The 13,870-nt window shown below is 46.8% G+C and overlaps 1 protein-coding gene across 2 annotated transcripts in view; it reads left to right on the forward strand.

The window, feature by feature from the left end:
* Nucleotides 1–6,215, forward strand: part of XRCC5 (X-ray repair cross complementing 5) — a 93,860-nt gene extending 87,645 nt beyond the window's left edge. For both annotated transcript variants that reach the window (XR_009403026.1, XM_059393438.1), the window contains 2 exons: nucleotides 5,144–5,218; nucleotides 5,989–6,215. Coding sequence is in view for 1 of the 2 variants with exons in the window: in XM_059393438.1 (XP_059249421.1) it covers nucleotides 5,144–5,218; nucleotides 5,989–6,003 (90 nt within the window). In the remaining variant the exon portion in view is untranslated. The remainder of the gene's footprint in view (nucleotides 1–5,143; nucleotides 5,219–5,988) is intronic.
* Nucleotides 6,216–13,870: the final 7,655 nt, after the last annotated feature.

Below are 13,870 nucleotides of genomic sequence, written 5' to 3' on the forward strand. Positions count from 1 at the left end.
CTGGAAAGAATTCTAATGATCTTCTAAAGGAGTTTTTATTTTTAAAACTAAAGCTTACGGGGGGGCCTGATCTCTGAAACAGAGAAAGGGGCTGCTCCTCAGTCGGTGGGTGGTGGGAGCGGCGGGGTGGGATTACCCAGGAACAGAACCTGAAAAACACTGATCTAGTCCAAACCCCTTATATTGCAGATGAAGAAATTGAGGGCCCCGAGAAAGAAAATAACATGGCTGAGATCTCTTAGTAAGTCCCTGGCGAGGAGTCTTGTTCTAGGACTGACCCCGGGTCCTCCATTCTTTTTACTCCATAGTAATAGCACAGAAGGGAGAGAGGACTAGCCTTGTGGCTTTGTCGTATTGTATCTCAGAGGATCCCAAGGGGCCAAGCTGTATCTAAATAATCATTTGATTTGAACTTGGAAGGGGGGCAGGTATCTTTTTAGCACCTGTTTTCCTGGTGGCTGCCCAATCTGGCCTTCTTTATTGTTGTTGACATTGATTTTCCCCCGCAGCCTCATAGGTCATAGGAGTTTAGCAGTCTGGTCATTTTACAGACTCCATCTAGAGAGGTGACGTTGACTTGCAGTGTCTCCTGGCTAGTTGATGGCTGGCAGAATTGACTCGAATCAAGAGCCCTGCCGTCCTAGGACAGTCCTCCTCCTGCCACACCATGATGCCACCTCTTCGTGCCTCCACCTTAGAATGCTACCAGCCACATCCACACATGGGAAAGATGCTCGCGGTCCCTCTCGCAGGAGTGCACCCGGCTTTCAGTGTGTGAGTTTGTAAGAGATCTTCGAAGTCTTGTGAGGGTTACAACATAAAGTTCAAGAATCATTTCTGGAGATCAGTTTTCTTTAACTACTGTCTTCCGTTGACCCCATGATATTTTTTCTTTGCTCTTTTCCACTTTCCTTCTCTGCCGTAAATCTCTGGTGGAGTTGTTCTGTATGCTAATTCAAGGAAAAGCAATAAGGAAAGTACCGCAATTTTACCTCATATTTGTTTAGAGCTTGATACTTTTTTAAAACTTAATTTAATTTTTTGTGTGTATATTCCAAAATTCATTGTTTATGTACCTCAGCCAGTGCTTTTAATATACAATTTTATAAAAATACTGTTGAGGTAGAACATAACATGCAATAAATGCACGGATCTCAAATGTGTAACCTGGTAAAGCCCACAGCTGTGGGCGTTCGCCACCCAGATCGAAATACAGAACGTTTACGTCTTTCTGGAAGCCTTCACAGTCAGGAACCCCCGGCCCCCGAGGTTACCACTCTTCTGACACCTGTCACTGGAGAGCAGTTTTGCCTATCCTTAACTTTATTCATCCATGATGTTAGAGTTGTTCTTTCTGTATTATGACTATATACTACTCCCTTTTATGGTTATACCACAATGTATTTATGCATTCTCCTATAATAGGCATTTGATTGTTTCCACACTTTGGCAATTATGAGTAAAAATGCTGTAGATACTTTTTTAAAGATTTACTTATCTGTTTTAGAGAGAGAGGGAGAAAGAGAGCAGGGGAAGGGGCAGAAGGAGAGAGGGAGAGAGAATCTCAAGCAGATTCCCTGCTGAGGTCAGAGTCTGACATGGGGCTCAGTCCCATGACCCTGAGATCATGACCTGAGCCAAAATCAGGAGTCAGACACCTCACTGACTTAGCCACCCAGGTGCCACTAAAAATGCTATGGATATTCTTGCACCTGTCATTTGGTGGACATGTATTGGGCATTTTCCTAGGAATTGGAACATACAGTCTACAATATGACAAAGCAAGTTTGCATACTTTATTTTGTCTGAGACTCGCTATAACCCCAGGCGATAGGGTGAGTAGTAGTAGTCTTATTTTGTTAATTATAGAAAGGTCAAGCAGCTTGCCCAGGGTTACTGAGGAACTGACACAGCGAAGGTTAGGGTTTTGTTCTCCTACACTAAGTTGTAGGATTTCTCTCCGGTGCAATGCTGCCTTTATAATACTGAACATTGAAATCAGAAGTATGTCCTTTTAGACAAAATACATGCAAACAGACTTGTCCTTCCTGATGCTTTTATATGTCTGAATTATGGGTGAGTCTTTGGAATCACCTGATAGTGTCAGAGTCAGCCCAGTGGAAGCCATGTGATTTTAATTTGGGATTGGTAACCATCTGAGCATGAGGTGATTGTTAGTTTTTAGTCTTCTGGAGAGATTAGACGGAAATTTCTATACAGGTGTTATCGACTCCATTTCTCTGCTTGTATCCAGGATCGTACTTTAGTGTGCTTGCAAAGTAATAGTTCATCCATTTCATAAAGCTCTCCAAGTAAGGACACTCTTTCTTGGTAACCCCAAGTAAATCCTGGTGGTTTGAGGAAGGAGGAGTGTGTCACACAAGTGTCCTTTCTGTTTGTTCTCGACTTCTGAGCATTGCAGAGGGAAAGAACACAAGAGAAGATGAGAGCTGGCTCCTGCCCCTTCCTGCTGCATTCAGAGAATCTGCTGCTTTTATTGAGAAAGCAGGCCAGCCACTGAATTCTCTGCTGTATCTCTAGCTTCCCGTCACACTGCACAGCCTGCAAATTACTTGCAGTTAAAAACTGATGAAGAGGAGTGATATGTGTAAGGGATCAGCCTTGCCTGGGGTTTTGAGGAGATAACCGATGGCGGCCCAGCTCTTAGCCATCATTTGCTTACACAGAAGTACGGAGCAGATCTGCCAGGAAAATCACTTGCAGTTGTTTAAAGAACTTGATGGAAGTGAGAGTTTGCCTGCTGCTGCTCCTGCCTTCCTAGGACTTTAGCCTAGTCTCCAATATGTGCCGTTGTGTTTAACTGTATGTAGCGCGGTCACACTGTGCCGACAGTCCTGTCCTCATTTATCTGGCAGCTGGGAAAGGGGCTGTGCGGTGAGGAGGAGATGGAGTTGGGGGCTTGTAGAGGCTGTGTGCCAGGAAACATTAGGGATTTCCTGGATTGGGACCTACCATGCCGCCTCTTACCAGCGATGATAAAGGATGTGGTGGATGGCAGAACTGCTGAGCCCAGGGAGTGTGTCGGTCTTCAGAAGGTGCTCAGTGGGTTAAAGCCTCCTCCTTCGGCTCAGGTCATAATCCCAGGGTCCTGGGATTGAGCCCCACATCGGGCTCTCTGCTCAGCAGGGAGCCTGCTTCCTCCTCTCTCTCTGCCTGTCTCTCTGCCTTCTTGTGATCTCTGTCAAATAAATACATAAAATCTTTAAAAAAAAAAAAAGAAGAAGAAGAAGAACAAAGTAAAAACCACTTTTAGTAATGATAATTAGGATCACAATCTAGAGTTTCTTAGATATCTTGGAATCTAGGCAAGAACAGAGTTTAATCTTTAGACATACACCACATGCAAATACATGTGTGAATAATTTTTCTGTACTTGGCCCTCAGATATCTTTATTAATCATCAGCCAAAGTACGTAAATAGGATTAGTGATACAGAAGCTCCTTTACAGTTCTGTTGCAGACCAGAGCTCTCCACCCCTCTTGCTCGCCTTTCCTGCCTCTCATACCAGTGATTCCCAGTGTTGGGCATGGTCCAATGTAAGGTCAACAGGGGCTATGGAGAGACCCATAAATGTCCTTAGAAGGTTAATTCCTTGCTCTCTCAGTCAAAACTGTAGTTAATGAATGGTGAGGTGGTTTTGACTGAGGGAAAACAAAGTCCAGGAGGGAGGTTGAGTCAAAAGCAAACCATCATGGCCATGTCCGCGGTTCCAGTTCTGCCAGTACAGCCTCCACTGTCGCCTCTTGTTCCCTGTGTGCGTGAGTTTCTGGACACGAGGGACAGAAGGACCTGCAGCACTGGCTTCCTGAGACTTGCTGCACAGGTCTGCACTTGAGACTTGAGATTTGCACTTGAGACTTGCGGCACTGGAGCCTAATGTTTAAGAGAGACATGAGTTCACGGTTTGTCAGAGACATATTTTAACCTATTTGTGAGGTTTCAGAGGCCTCAGTGGTGTCCATTGTATCATAACAGGAATGTACAGGGAAGGCAGTTCTTGCCATGTTTTCATGCTGAGGTAGTGAGAAGAGTAGAACTACACCTTTCCATCCTGGGTGGAGGCAGCTGCGGGGGAGCAGAGGGGGCTCGGGGTCTGGCTCACTGTGTGCGCGCTCCGTGCACATGGACCCTGAGGAATGCTGACAGGGAGGGGGATGCCCCCCCTTCCAGCTCACCCCTTTAAAAACACTCCTTCAGTTTTGGCTCTGCTGCCATTTCAGATATGATACCGGAAGGTAGATCACCTTTGGGTGTTAGATAAGTGGCTCACAAAAACCTAGCTCTTATATGCAGTGACTACATGCCTTGAGGAAAGGAGACCCCACTGCTGTTTCTTGGAGGGACAGGACAGAGAGCAGAAGTGTTCAGATGATTTTCAAGGGCACCCAGTACCCTTTCAAAACCTGAAATTCATCCCTAGATCCTTGCAGACTTCAATTCAAGGCCCTTGCTTTTCTGCACATCTGCTGTTTAGAAGCTCCAGGTCTTGAATACTAATGCTGAGCAGAAGCATGCACTAGAAACTTCCTCATCCACCTTCCTTTTCATTTATTTCCTAACACTGTTTGAAGGATTTCCAGAAAAGGAATTGTCCAGCCTTCTAAAAGCTCCCCCATTTTTGTGTTTCACATCATTTACAGGAAGTCCTTCCTTTTGTCCTCGGTAGAGTTGAGGAATGAGATTCTAATTGCTGAGTTCAAACACTTGATTCTTAGGCTCCTTTCAGGAGAGACCAAGACATACTGGTTTGGGGAGTCTGGTTCTTTTCCTAACCCTAATGAGCACACATATCCTCTCTGGAAGCAGAAATGGGAATATTGGGTGTCCTCTGCACCTGGTATGGGCCCTCCGTGGGGTCACTGCCTTGGCGAGCCATGTTTCTTCCCTCTTCACAAGAGGGAGTGGGTGACTCACTTGGTGACGAGTGAGTGTGGGCTATTCAACTTCAAAATCATTCTTCTCCAGGGCCAGAGGAAGGCGTGGTTTCTTTGAGGCCATTGCAGTGACACTTTGGGGATGAGTAGGCCTTCTTAGATCTGCCTGTGGCGCTGCTAGGAGACAGTGCCCTCCATCCAAAGAGGCAAAAATGTCACTGTGGTGTCCCTGACTTTCTTTTCACAGTTCCTGGAGCCTAAAGAAAATCCAAAAGAAGACACAGCAGCCGTATTTGCAGAAGGTGGTGACGTGGATGATTTAGTAAGTGCTTTTAATACATACCAGGTGTTCTCTGGATTGACATCGCCCGAGCCGTAAACACAGCCACAGCACTGCTTACCGTGGACTTGATTCTTGTTTGGGTTTTAATTGATGACACACCAGAAGCTCCCTCCACTATTATTTATTGCCATTATAAATTTAATCAGATAGGTAATTTCATAATGGAAATTCCTGTGCTCTCTGGTTTCACTTATATTGTTCATTCAGCTTAATCCTCTCCTGTGAAGGACTGGAAAGAGCTGGCGAGGCCATTCCTTTAGTAGCAGAATGTCATAATTTACTGAAATTGCTCTCAACCCAAATAAACAATACAACATGCAGTTTGTGTGGGTTGACAAATAAAAACAGCCTTTCGGAAGCCTAATTCTTGAATGTTCTCAATTAACTTAATGTAAACAAAATTGGCTGATAGGCGTTTGGGGGTTTCTGGACCTTCTCACGCCACGTCTGGGTACCTGGGAGGCAGTGTCAGTGTTGGCTTTGTATCCATCTTTCACGGGTGGAGACTTCCTGCCTATAAGCCTCACGTGACAGCTGATTCCAGTAAACACTCTCAGTCCTTTTGTGGAGAAATCCTTAGCTGGTAATGAGATACTTGGTATTTAATGCCTACAATAGGTAGCAGTGAGTCGGTGCGCAAGCCCAGCTCTGCCACTGGTGAGGACAGCCGTTGTTGTTAAATGGTCTCCCACCGGAGAGGCAGTGGTCCAGAGTTGGCTCCCTTCTGAAAGTGTTGTTTTTGTTCACAGCTGGACTTGATCTAGGTCGTGGCTGCGTGGGGAATCTACGAGAGTTGCCATCGCTATCACGCCGGGAGCTCTGTCCAGAGGAGGCCCTTCAAGGGGAACAGGAAGCTCTGGAGATGGTCCCCATAGGTCAAGTGGAAGTGACTCTCCTAATTCTCTGGAATGAATATTTACATATGTAAGGGATAATTTCAGTCCCACGTTTATAAAGAATCCTTGTTATTTTCTCATCGGTGTATTATTTCTTTTGTGGTCTTTATTGATCTCAGTGTATAATGCCCGTACTTTGAAGTTTCTGGAAAATGGATTTCCTCCTGACCTGGTATGTTGGTGAGGATTGCGGCCCCCATGAAGCTGTCTTGTCCACAGCTCTGGCATGTCACTGGTGAGTTCCTCAGTTCTCCCCCAGAGGTGGAGTCCTCGGTCGGATCCTCCAGCGGCAGTCACACCGGTGCTGATCCAATGGTGGCATTAGTTTCTTACCAGCAGAAGGGTGGGTTTGGGAAATCATGGCTAAGGGCTGGCGCTCTCTTTTTCTTTAAGCCTTTGAGTCCCCACATTACGTCAGCTGTGTGTATAGGTGGTTTCCTTAAGCAGGGCGGGAGGGGGGAGCACCACTGCCCCACGTATTGAGCTGTGGCAGTGCTCTCATGAAGAAACGACACCCTTTTGGCCCAGCCTCTGACATATCAGCAAACCCTCAAAAAGAAAAGAAAACAAAATGCAGAGGTTCACCCCCCTAGTTAGGATTTTATCATTTCATTACTGCCTACTTACCAGTCTCACAGGGAGAAGGTAAGGTTGTGTTCTTCTTCCTTTCTTCTTCCTTCCTGTCCCATTCTTTTCCATTTCTACCCGAGTCTCTTTTGCGCTCTGTCTGGGTGATGTTTCCTTTCTTAAAATTAGAAAATAGCAAAACCCCCCTTTATCCCCCCAGACCTCATTCCTTCCCTGAGTTCTAACTCCTTCCTTGGTATCCCAAACTCCACGGTGCCCAGTCTCCCTTATCCTCTGCACCCCTGCAAACGGTCACTGCTTCCCTTCATTTTGCAAAGGTTATATTAAAGGTATAAATGGCTGGATATAAGTATAAATAGATGGTTGTCACTCATTATGAATCATCTGCCAAAGAATTTTTGAGTGCTGTGCTGGGGAATTAGAGACCCTCTATGCATTGCTTAAAAACAACCCTCCACAACGGAACATTGTTCAGTCAGCTGAGTTGAGAGAGGAGTGGTTCACTTGAGCCTCTAGGACACCCCCTCAATACTGTGCACACCTTAGCCAGTCTTCTTCTTCTTCTTTTTTTTTTTTTTAAGATTTTATTTATTTATTTGACAGAGAACACAAGCAAGGGGAGTGACAGAGGGAGAGGGAGAAGCAGGCTCCCCGCTGAGCAAGGAGCCCGATGAGGGGCTTGATCCCAGGACCCTGGATCACAATCTTGAGCCAAAGGCAGCTGCGTAACCAACTGAGCCACCCAGGTGCCCCCACCTTAGTCAGTCTTGATATCCAGGTGCCCATTTGAAGCAACCCCCATGAAGGATGCCATCTGTATCTTACTGTCTAGTTGGGTGGTTGGAGCCCAGGGGATGTTTGTGACTTGGACAGATCTGAACCATTTCGTATGAAGAGGGAAAACTTTGTACTCTAAAGTCTGTATTATGCTCATCGGACCCACCTGGGGGTATGAATGAGGTCAGTGGGTATGGCCTGATAAGATTGAATCACTGGTCTTTGGCAGTTTGCATAGTTCCCTCTTGGAGACAGCCCTTCTGTCTCCAGCCCTTCAGACCAGGAAGAGTTTGAATCCTGTTAGTCCTTTAGATCTGATACTTGCTGATTTGTGTTGTGCATTGTGGGATTATTTGTGCTTCTCTAACCCCACTTTTACCTAAATTATCCAAATACCTGAAGAAAGAGTTGCATTTAACACTCTAGGGAGAGAAAGGATAAAATTAGCCATGCAGTGTCTGCATCCATGTTCTGTAGGTACAGTGTACGGGCTGTGTGTCTTCGGTCAGAGCACACCCTTGTGAGGAACGGCATGCGTGATGTTCCGGTTGGGCGCCCCAAGGTCCCATTTCCCTGAGACGAGTTTTGCAGATCTGGAGAACTCCCTGGCGTTCTGACCGCTGTGACCTAGAGAGCAGCAAGTGGTAATACAGGATCGTCTGCCAGCCACGGCTAGGCCTCGGAGGCCTGTCTGTCCCACAGATGATAGGTTTGCGTGGTGGTCGGAAGTCACAGGCCATCATTCCTGCCACCTTTGGTCTTCTGTGGCACCAACACATACTGACTTAGAGAGGAGGTGGAGCTAAAGGAGGGGACTCCGCACGGCCCCTCAATCACAACCCAAATGCCCCCTCTAGGGTACGTGCTGCCCCCCTGTTAAGAACCACTTCTAAATGTTGGAGTTTGATTGCCACTTAATTTACATAAAAAACTAGAATCTTGGAAAATTATTTAGAAAACCATGTTGAGAATAGGCTTTTTTTTTTTTTTTTTTTTTAAACCTAGTCCCTGATGGCTTTGAAAATAAGTGCACACGTACATATTTCTGTTTGGAATATGTGCGGTGGTAATGACTTGTCTTTGCAGCTGATACGATTGAAGCAACAGATTTTCTGTTTGGTCCACTGTCTCCCCTGGGCCCCCTTTGCTCCCAGTATTGTAGGTTCAGAGCCCAAGCTGGTCACTCGTTTAGAGTCGCTGCCCGGAGGGGATGCAGCATGGGTAGGGAAAGACACTAGGCTAGCCCAGATCTGAAATCGGTTCTGCCTCTGGTGCGTGCTGTCTGACCTTTGTCATTGTGCCCGACTGGTTACCGGCCTCAGAGCATGCCTGTGAGCGAACTTTTGTAAACTGCAACATGCTTTATTCAGAAAAAGCCTTATGGTCTTATGAAAACCCAAAATAGAGGGTACGGGCAGAACTTTTGAGTAGGTCCGCCTTCCTGTCTTTATTTCTGTCTTCTTTCTTTTAGAACCTTGAATATACCAGCGCTAAGTTTCATAATTATCTGTTGCTGTTTTACTTAGGCTTTCTTTCTAGTTATTACATGAAAATTACAGTCTCAGTGTGATTAAGGTAGGGGGTTAGAGCCCAGGGTAAGTGTTGATGGTCTGGTAAGGTAACCATGTGTACCAGTTTACTTGGGCATTACTGTCCAGACGTCATCATCATCATCATCTTCATAATGCCCTTTTTCACTCTCCAAAGTGGCCTTCTAATAGGGATTTTAGATTATATTGTCCCCCTAGATTTTGACCATATTAAGTTAGTATCAAAACCAGGGCCCAAGGAATGGCCATATCCTCCTGCCTTGCCAAATACCCCTTTCCCTTTAATGCCCTGCGGGAACTCAGTACATACAGCAGACAGCAAAGTGGAAACCAGCACAGAAGAACAGCTCAGGGCTTCATCTAATAGTCTGCTGCCTACCTCCAGGTCTTGCCCCCAGCCGGCTGCGAGGCCTGGGACAGAGCAGGAACATTGTTCTTGTCTGGCCGGCAGCATGGAGCAGAAGTAGAAATGCCTATGGAGGTTAGTGTCCATATAACCTGTTGGGTTTAATGACACCTAATAAACCATCCAGTCATCAGTCACATTTGTAAGTCCTCCTCCCTCTAGTGGGAGAGTATCCAGAGGGTGATGGGGACACGGGGCTTCCTCCAGCCTACACTGGCCCTTCCGTGTAGGTCAGTCCCCCTGCTCAGCAGTTAAAATCCCAGCTTGGTAGTGTTGGCTTCCTGTGGTCACGTTGGAAAGAAAGGAAGCACCTCTTTTCTCCATCTGAACCTAACTCCAGACTCCATTTACTTCTGTTTTTTAGAGAGACATAATGCCATAGTGTTTCCATAGTGCTGCATGCTCGAGACTCCTAATGTCAGTAACACTTAGCTCTGTGGCCCTAGCAAGTCCCTTAACTTCTGTGAGCAACAGAATAACGGAGTTACTTGTGTTTCATCTGTGGGCAGGGTGGCCTACAGATGTCCTGTCCTGAAGACCGGACCTTCTCAGTCAAAGGGGGGTTCATATCTATAGCTTTGCAGGGGCTGCTTGAATAATGGGAACGGAGCAGGTGGCGTAGGTAGAGAAGAGGCAACCGAGACACGTGTCTCATTCCCAGCCTTACAGTTTACATTTCCCAGGCCCGCCTGCCTTTTGCTCTGCAGCATCGCAGGTGGGTAAGTGCTCTGCCAAGCCCCAGAGCACGTGTCTTCTATCATGTCTTAGCTCGGGAGAACCTCTGGTTTTCTGTCTGCCCTCTCACCGTTTCAGGATGCTGGGAACGATGGGAGCCCCCGCAGGGCCAGAGTGAGGATCCGTGAGCACACGGTGGGACAGCAGGGTGGGGAGAGACCTATGGAGGAAGGTGACGCCGCGGGGAAGCTTGAGGAAACAGACATGGCAATGGTCTTGTTCTGGCTCATTTCCACCCTTTCTTTTGATGAACGTTATGTTATAAATGAGGGGGGAGGTGTAGAGGGGTGGTCAAGAGAAAGAGGAGAGGTTGGCCAGTTGGCAGGAAGGGGGACTTCAGTGATGAGGGAAGCACAGTCGTCCCTAAGGCATTGTATTCTTAGTTCTGTCCGGTGTGGGGTGGGAGGGAGTCTTCCGCCTCCCCACTCCATTCAGTGAAATACTCACTCCTCACTAATGTGTCTGAAGTCAGTTATTTCAGGGCTGCATGTGAGCTGTGAACTCTGACCTGCTTCAGGGAAGGCAGGGGTGAGACAGGCTGACCACGGGGGTGGTCCAGTCATCTCTGGATGACATGGATTCCTTAAGGTTTCAACTTGAAATCAGTCACATGTACGTGACTTTTTAACCCGGCCCCTTCCTTAGGTAACACTGTGGCCCCCAAGCCTTGATTCTGTAGCCAGAAGCAAACATCTGTAACTCCCCTTCCAGAAGTGAGAACGCAGATGACTTCTATCTTTAAAAGTAACCGTCTATAACAGCTTGGCATGGAAAACACAGAAGGGCAGTGTGTGTGACACATTTGTTGCTGCTCATAGTTGGAAAGTTTCACTCCAAGCTGTTGGGTGTGGATTTATTTAACTGGGGGAAAGAGGGGCAAGATCCAACACCTCATCAAAGAGGCAGACGCACGTTCCCTGCGGCCACATGGCTTTTGTGTATTTCATGGAACGCTGTGTCTGTTCCGGTGCGAAGACTCTTCCCGCCCTGTGGAGGGATCTCCAGGGATTCCAAAAACAGGAAGGAGATTCCTTCCCTTCTCTGCTGGTCTGCCTTAGAAACACTCTTGCTCAGAGGCAGAGCAAGACCATCTAATCTAGACCATCTAATATGTGTCACTTTTCTCCATCACAATCCTAGTAAAAAGATTGGAAAGTCTATTCCATTTCTTATCCGTTAGCATTGACAGCAGCTGGCAGAGGTGGGGGTCAAAGGGAGTCATGGGGCGTTTCTGCTGCCAGTGGTATGAAATCCCAGCCCCGGCTAAGAACGTCTGATGGGGGTTGGAGAAAACCAGCAGAAGTTGCCCTGAGTGTGACCCATCCTTTCTGCAGCTTCAACACCCAAGAACCATCTTTGTCAACCCCAACTTCCTGTGGCCTGCATCACAATGTTTTCCCCATGAAGTGGGTGGAACAGAACGTACTCACTTCTGAGAGGGTGAGAGTCTAACTTGGACCAGACAGAAAGCTGAGGAATGAAATCTGTGAGAAGTAACATAGAAATACTAGTCTACTTCTGGCTTTCATTTATTTATTTTTTTTTACTAAAAGAGGAAAAATCATTCCAAACCATTAACAAGTCAGGAAACAAGAGATGTTGGCGAAGATGCAGAGAAAGGGGACCGTTCTTACCCTGTTAGTGGGGATGCAAACCAGTGTAGTCACTCAGAAAAACAGCGTGGAGCTTCCTTAAAAAATTAAAATAGAGCTACTGTACGACCCAGTAATTGCACTACTGGGTATTTACTCAGATACAAACAGTGATCCGAAGGGGCACGTGCACCCCAGTGTTTATAGCAGCAACGTCCACAACAGCCAACAATGGAAGGAGCCCAGGTGCCCATTGAAAGATGAATGGATAAAGAATATTCCACCCCCAATGGAATATTACTCAGCCATCAGAAAGAAAAATCTTGCCGCTTGATGGAACTGGAGGGTATGATGTTAAGTGAAATAAATCAGCCAGAGAAAGACAAATACCATATGATTTCACTCATGTGGAATTTAAGAAACAACATGAACATAGGTGAAGGGAAGGAAAAATAAGGTAAAAACAGAGGGAGGCAAACTATAAGAGACTTAAACCAAGGGAACAAACTGAGGGTGGCTGGAGGGAAGGTGGCGGGGGAGATGGGGTAACGGGGTGACGGGCATTAGGGAGGGCATGGGATGTGGTGGGCACTGGGTGTTACATGCAACTGATGAATCACTGATTCTACCCCTGAAACTAATAGTGTACTGCATGTTAACTAAAATAGTAATAATTCCAAACCAAGATAGTTGTGCCTCCAGGTCCTGCAAGGGGAAAGAGCTGGGACACTTAGGAGCAAATGTTTGCAGATTGTCCAGAGCCAGTGGTGGTGGGTAGGGACTTAAGAGAGAAGCAAAGGGCTAGACTTCTGGTCTTCTTCAAAGTCATCTCGGGAGGCAACGTGCTCATATTAGTCACCCACTTAGAGCAAACCATCTGCCCTGTTTTGATCCTTATTCACAGGGTTTGGCCAGAGATGACCTTTCAGTGTTTTCAAACATCAACTATACTCTCAAAAGTTGGAGACCACACCTCAGGTATCCGGAAGGATGTATCACAGGCCCAAAGACAATTTGAAAAAAGTTTTATCACTGGTAGCATAAATATTTTGGCATAAATGGCTTAAGTTTTCCTTTCAAAAGGACCTCGTTCTCAAGGCAGCAGGAGGGTTGCTAGGGCCTTGTTGAAACAGAGGTGTGGACTCTCATCCCAGAAGTAAAGACTCAACTTTCCATCCCACTGTCCATTCGGTTTGGACAACTTAGAGGCAACAAGATCTCTGGGGACCCAGAAGCTTGATGGGTCCAGCAGTCCATGGCATGAGATCTTTTCAAATACAGTATTTCTTCAAATCCAAAATACCATTAATTATGTTAAGAAAGGGAAAAAACCAACCGTGTCTTCTTTAGGCTGCATACCACTTCTTACAATATTAAAATCTTCTCTTTGGAGCAATGAATAAAGGACCTGTCCCTTGCTCCCCTCACTGACACGGTAGCACAGATGTGCGCTTCACAGAACAGTCTGGAGAACTTCGGACTGTAAGTGTTGGGAATCCCAGCTAACACTGCCTTAAAATTAGGCTTTATTTTCTCTGCTTACGAGAAGGCTGGCACCAGCCGGCAGTTGTGGGTAGTTCTGTGGCTCAGGAGCGTCTCGGGAGCGACCTCGGTTCTTGAGGCCTTTTCCTCCCCTTGCTCCTATTGAAAGCAGGAAAGAAGGTGGGAAGAGAACCGTTAGCCAGCCAGAAGTTTCTCTCATCCAGCTCCTTTACCTACTAGCTCTGAACTCAAGAGAAGTGGCTGTACCTTCTAGATTTCCATTTTGCTAGATGTATAGCGACTGGTGGCTTTGAGATTTAAACTCCATTCACTGAAGTCACATTCCGCACAGAGTAAGCCATTGTTGTTCCCTTTCAGGCCTCCCAGCCTCCTGGTCACACACCCACACATCCTGTGTGAGAGCCAGAGAGAGAGTCTGCCGAGGTCTCTGGATAGAGCTGCAGCCGGTCCTGCCACTACACCCAGGCCTCTCCTGGATCTCCGTCCCTAGGGTCCACTGGGGGGCGTGCCATGTCCCTCACCACCTGTGCTGTCCCTGCACCAGGGCGTGGGTGAGTGCCCTGAGAGGCTGCTGTCCCGCCTGT

The sequence above is a fragment of the Mustela nigripes genome, chromosome 3, assembly GCF_022355385.1.
Source record: "Mustela nigripes isolate SB6536 chromosome 3, MUSNIG.SB6536, whole genome shotgun sequence".
NCBI lineage: Eukaryota > Metazoa > Chordata > Mammalia > Carnivora > Mustelidae > Mustela > Mustela nigripes.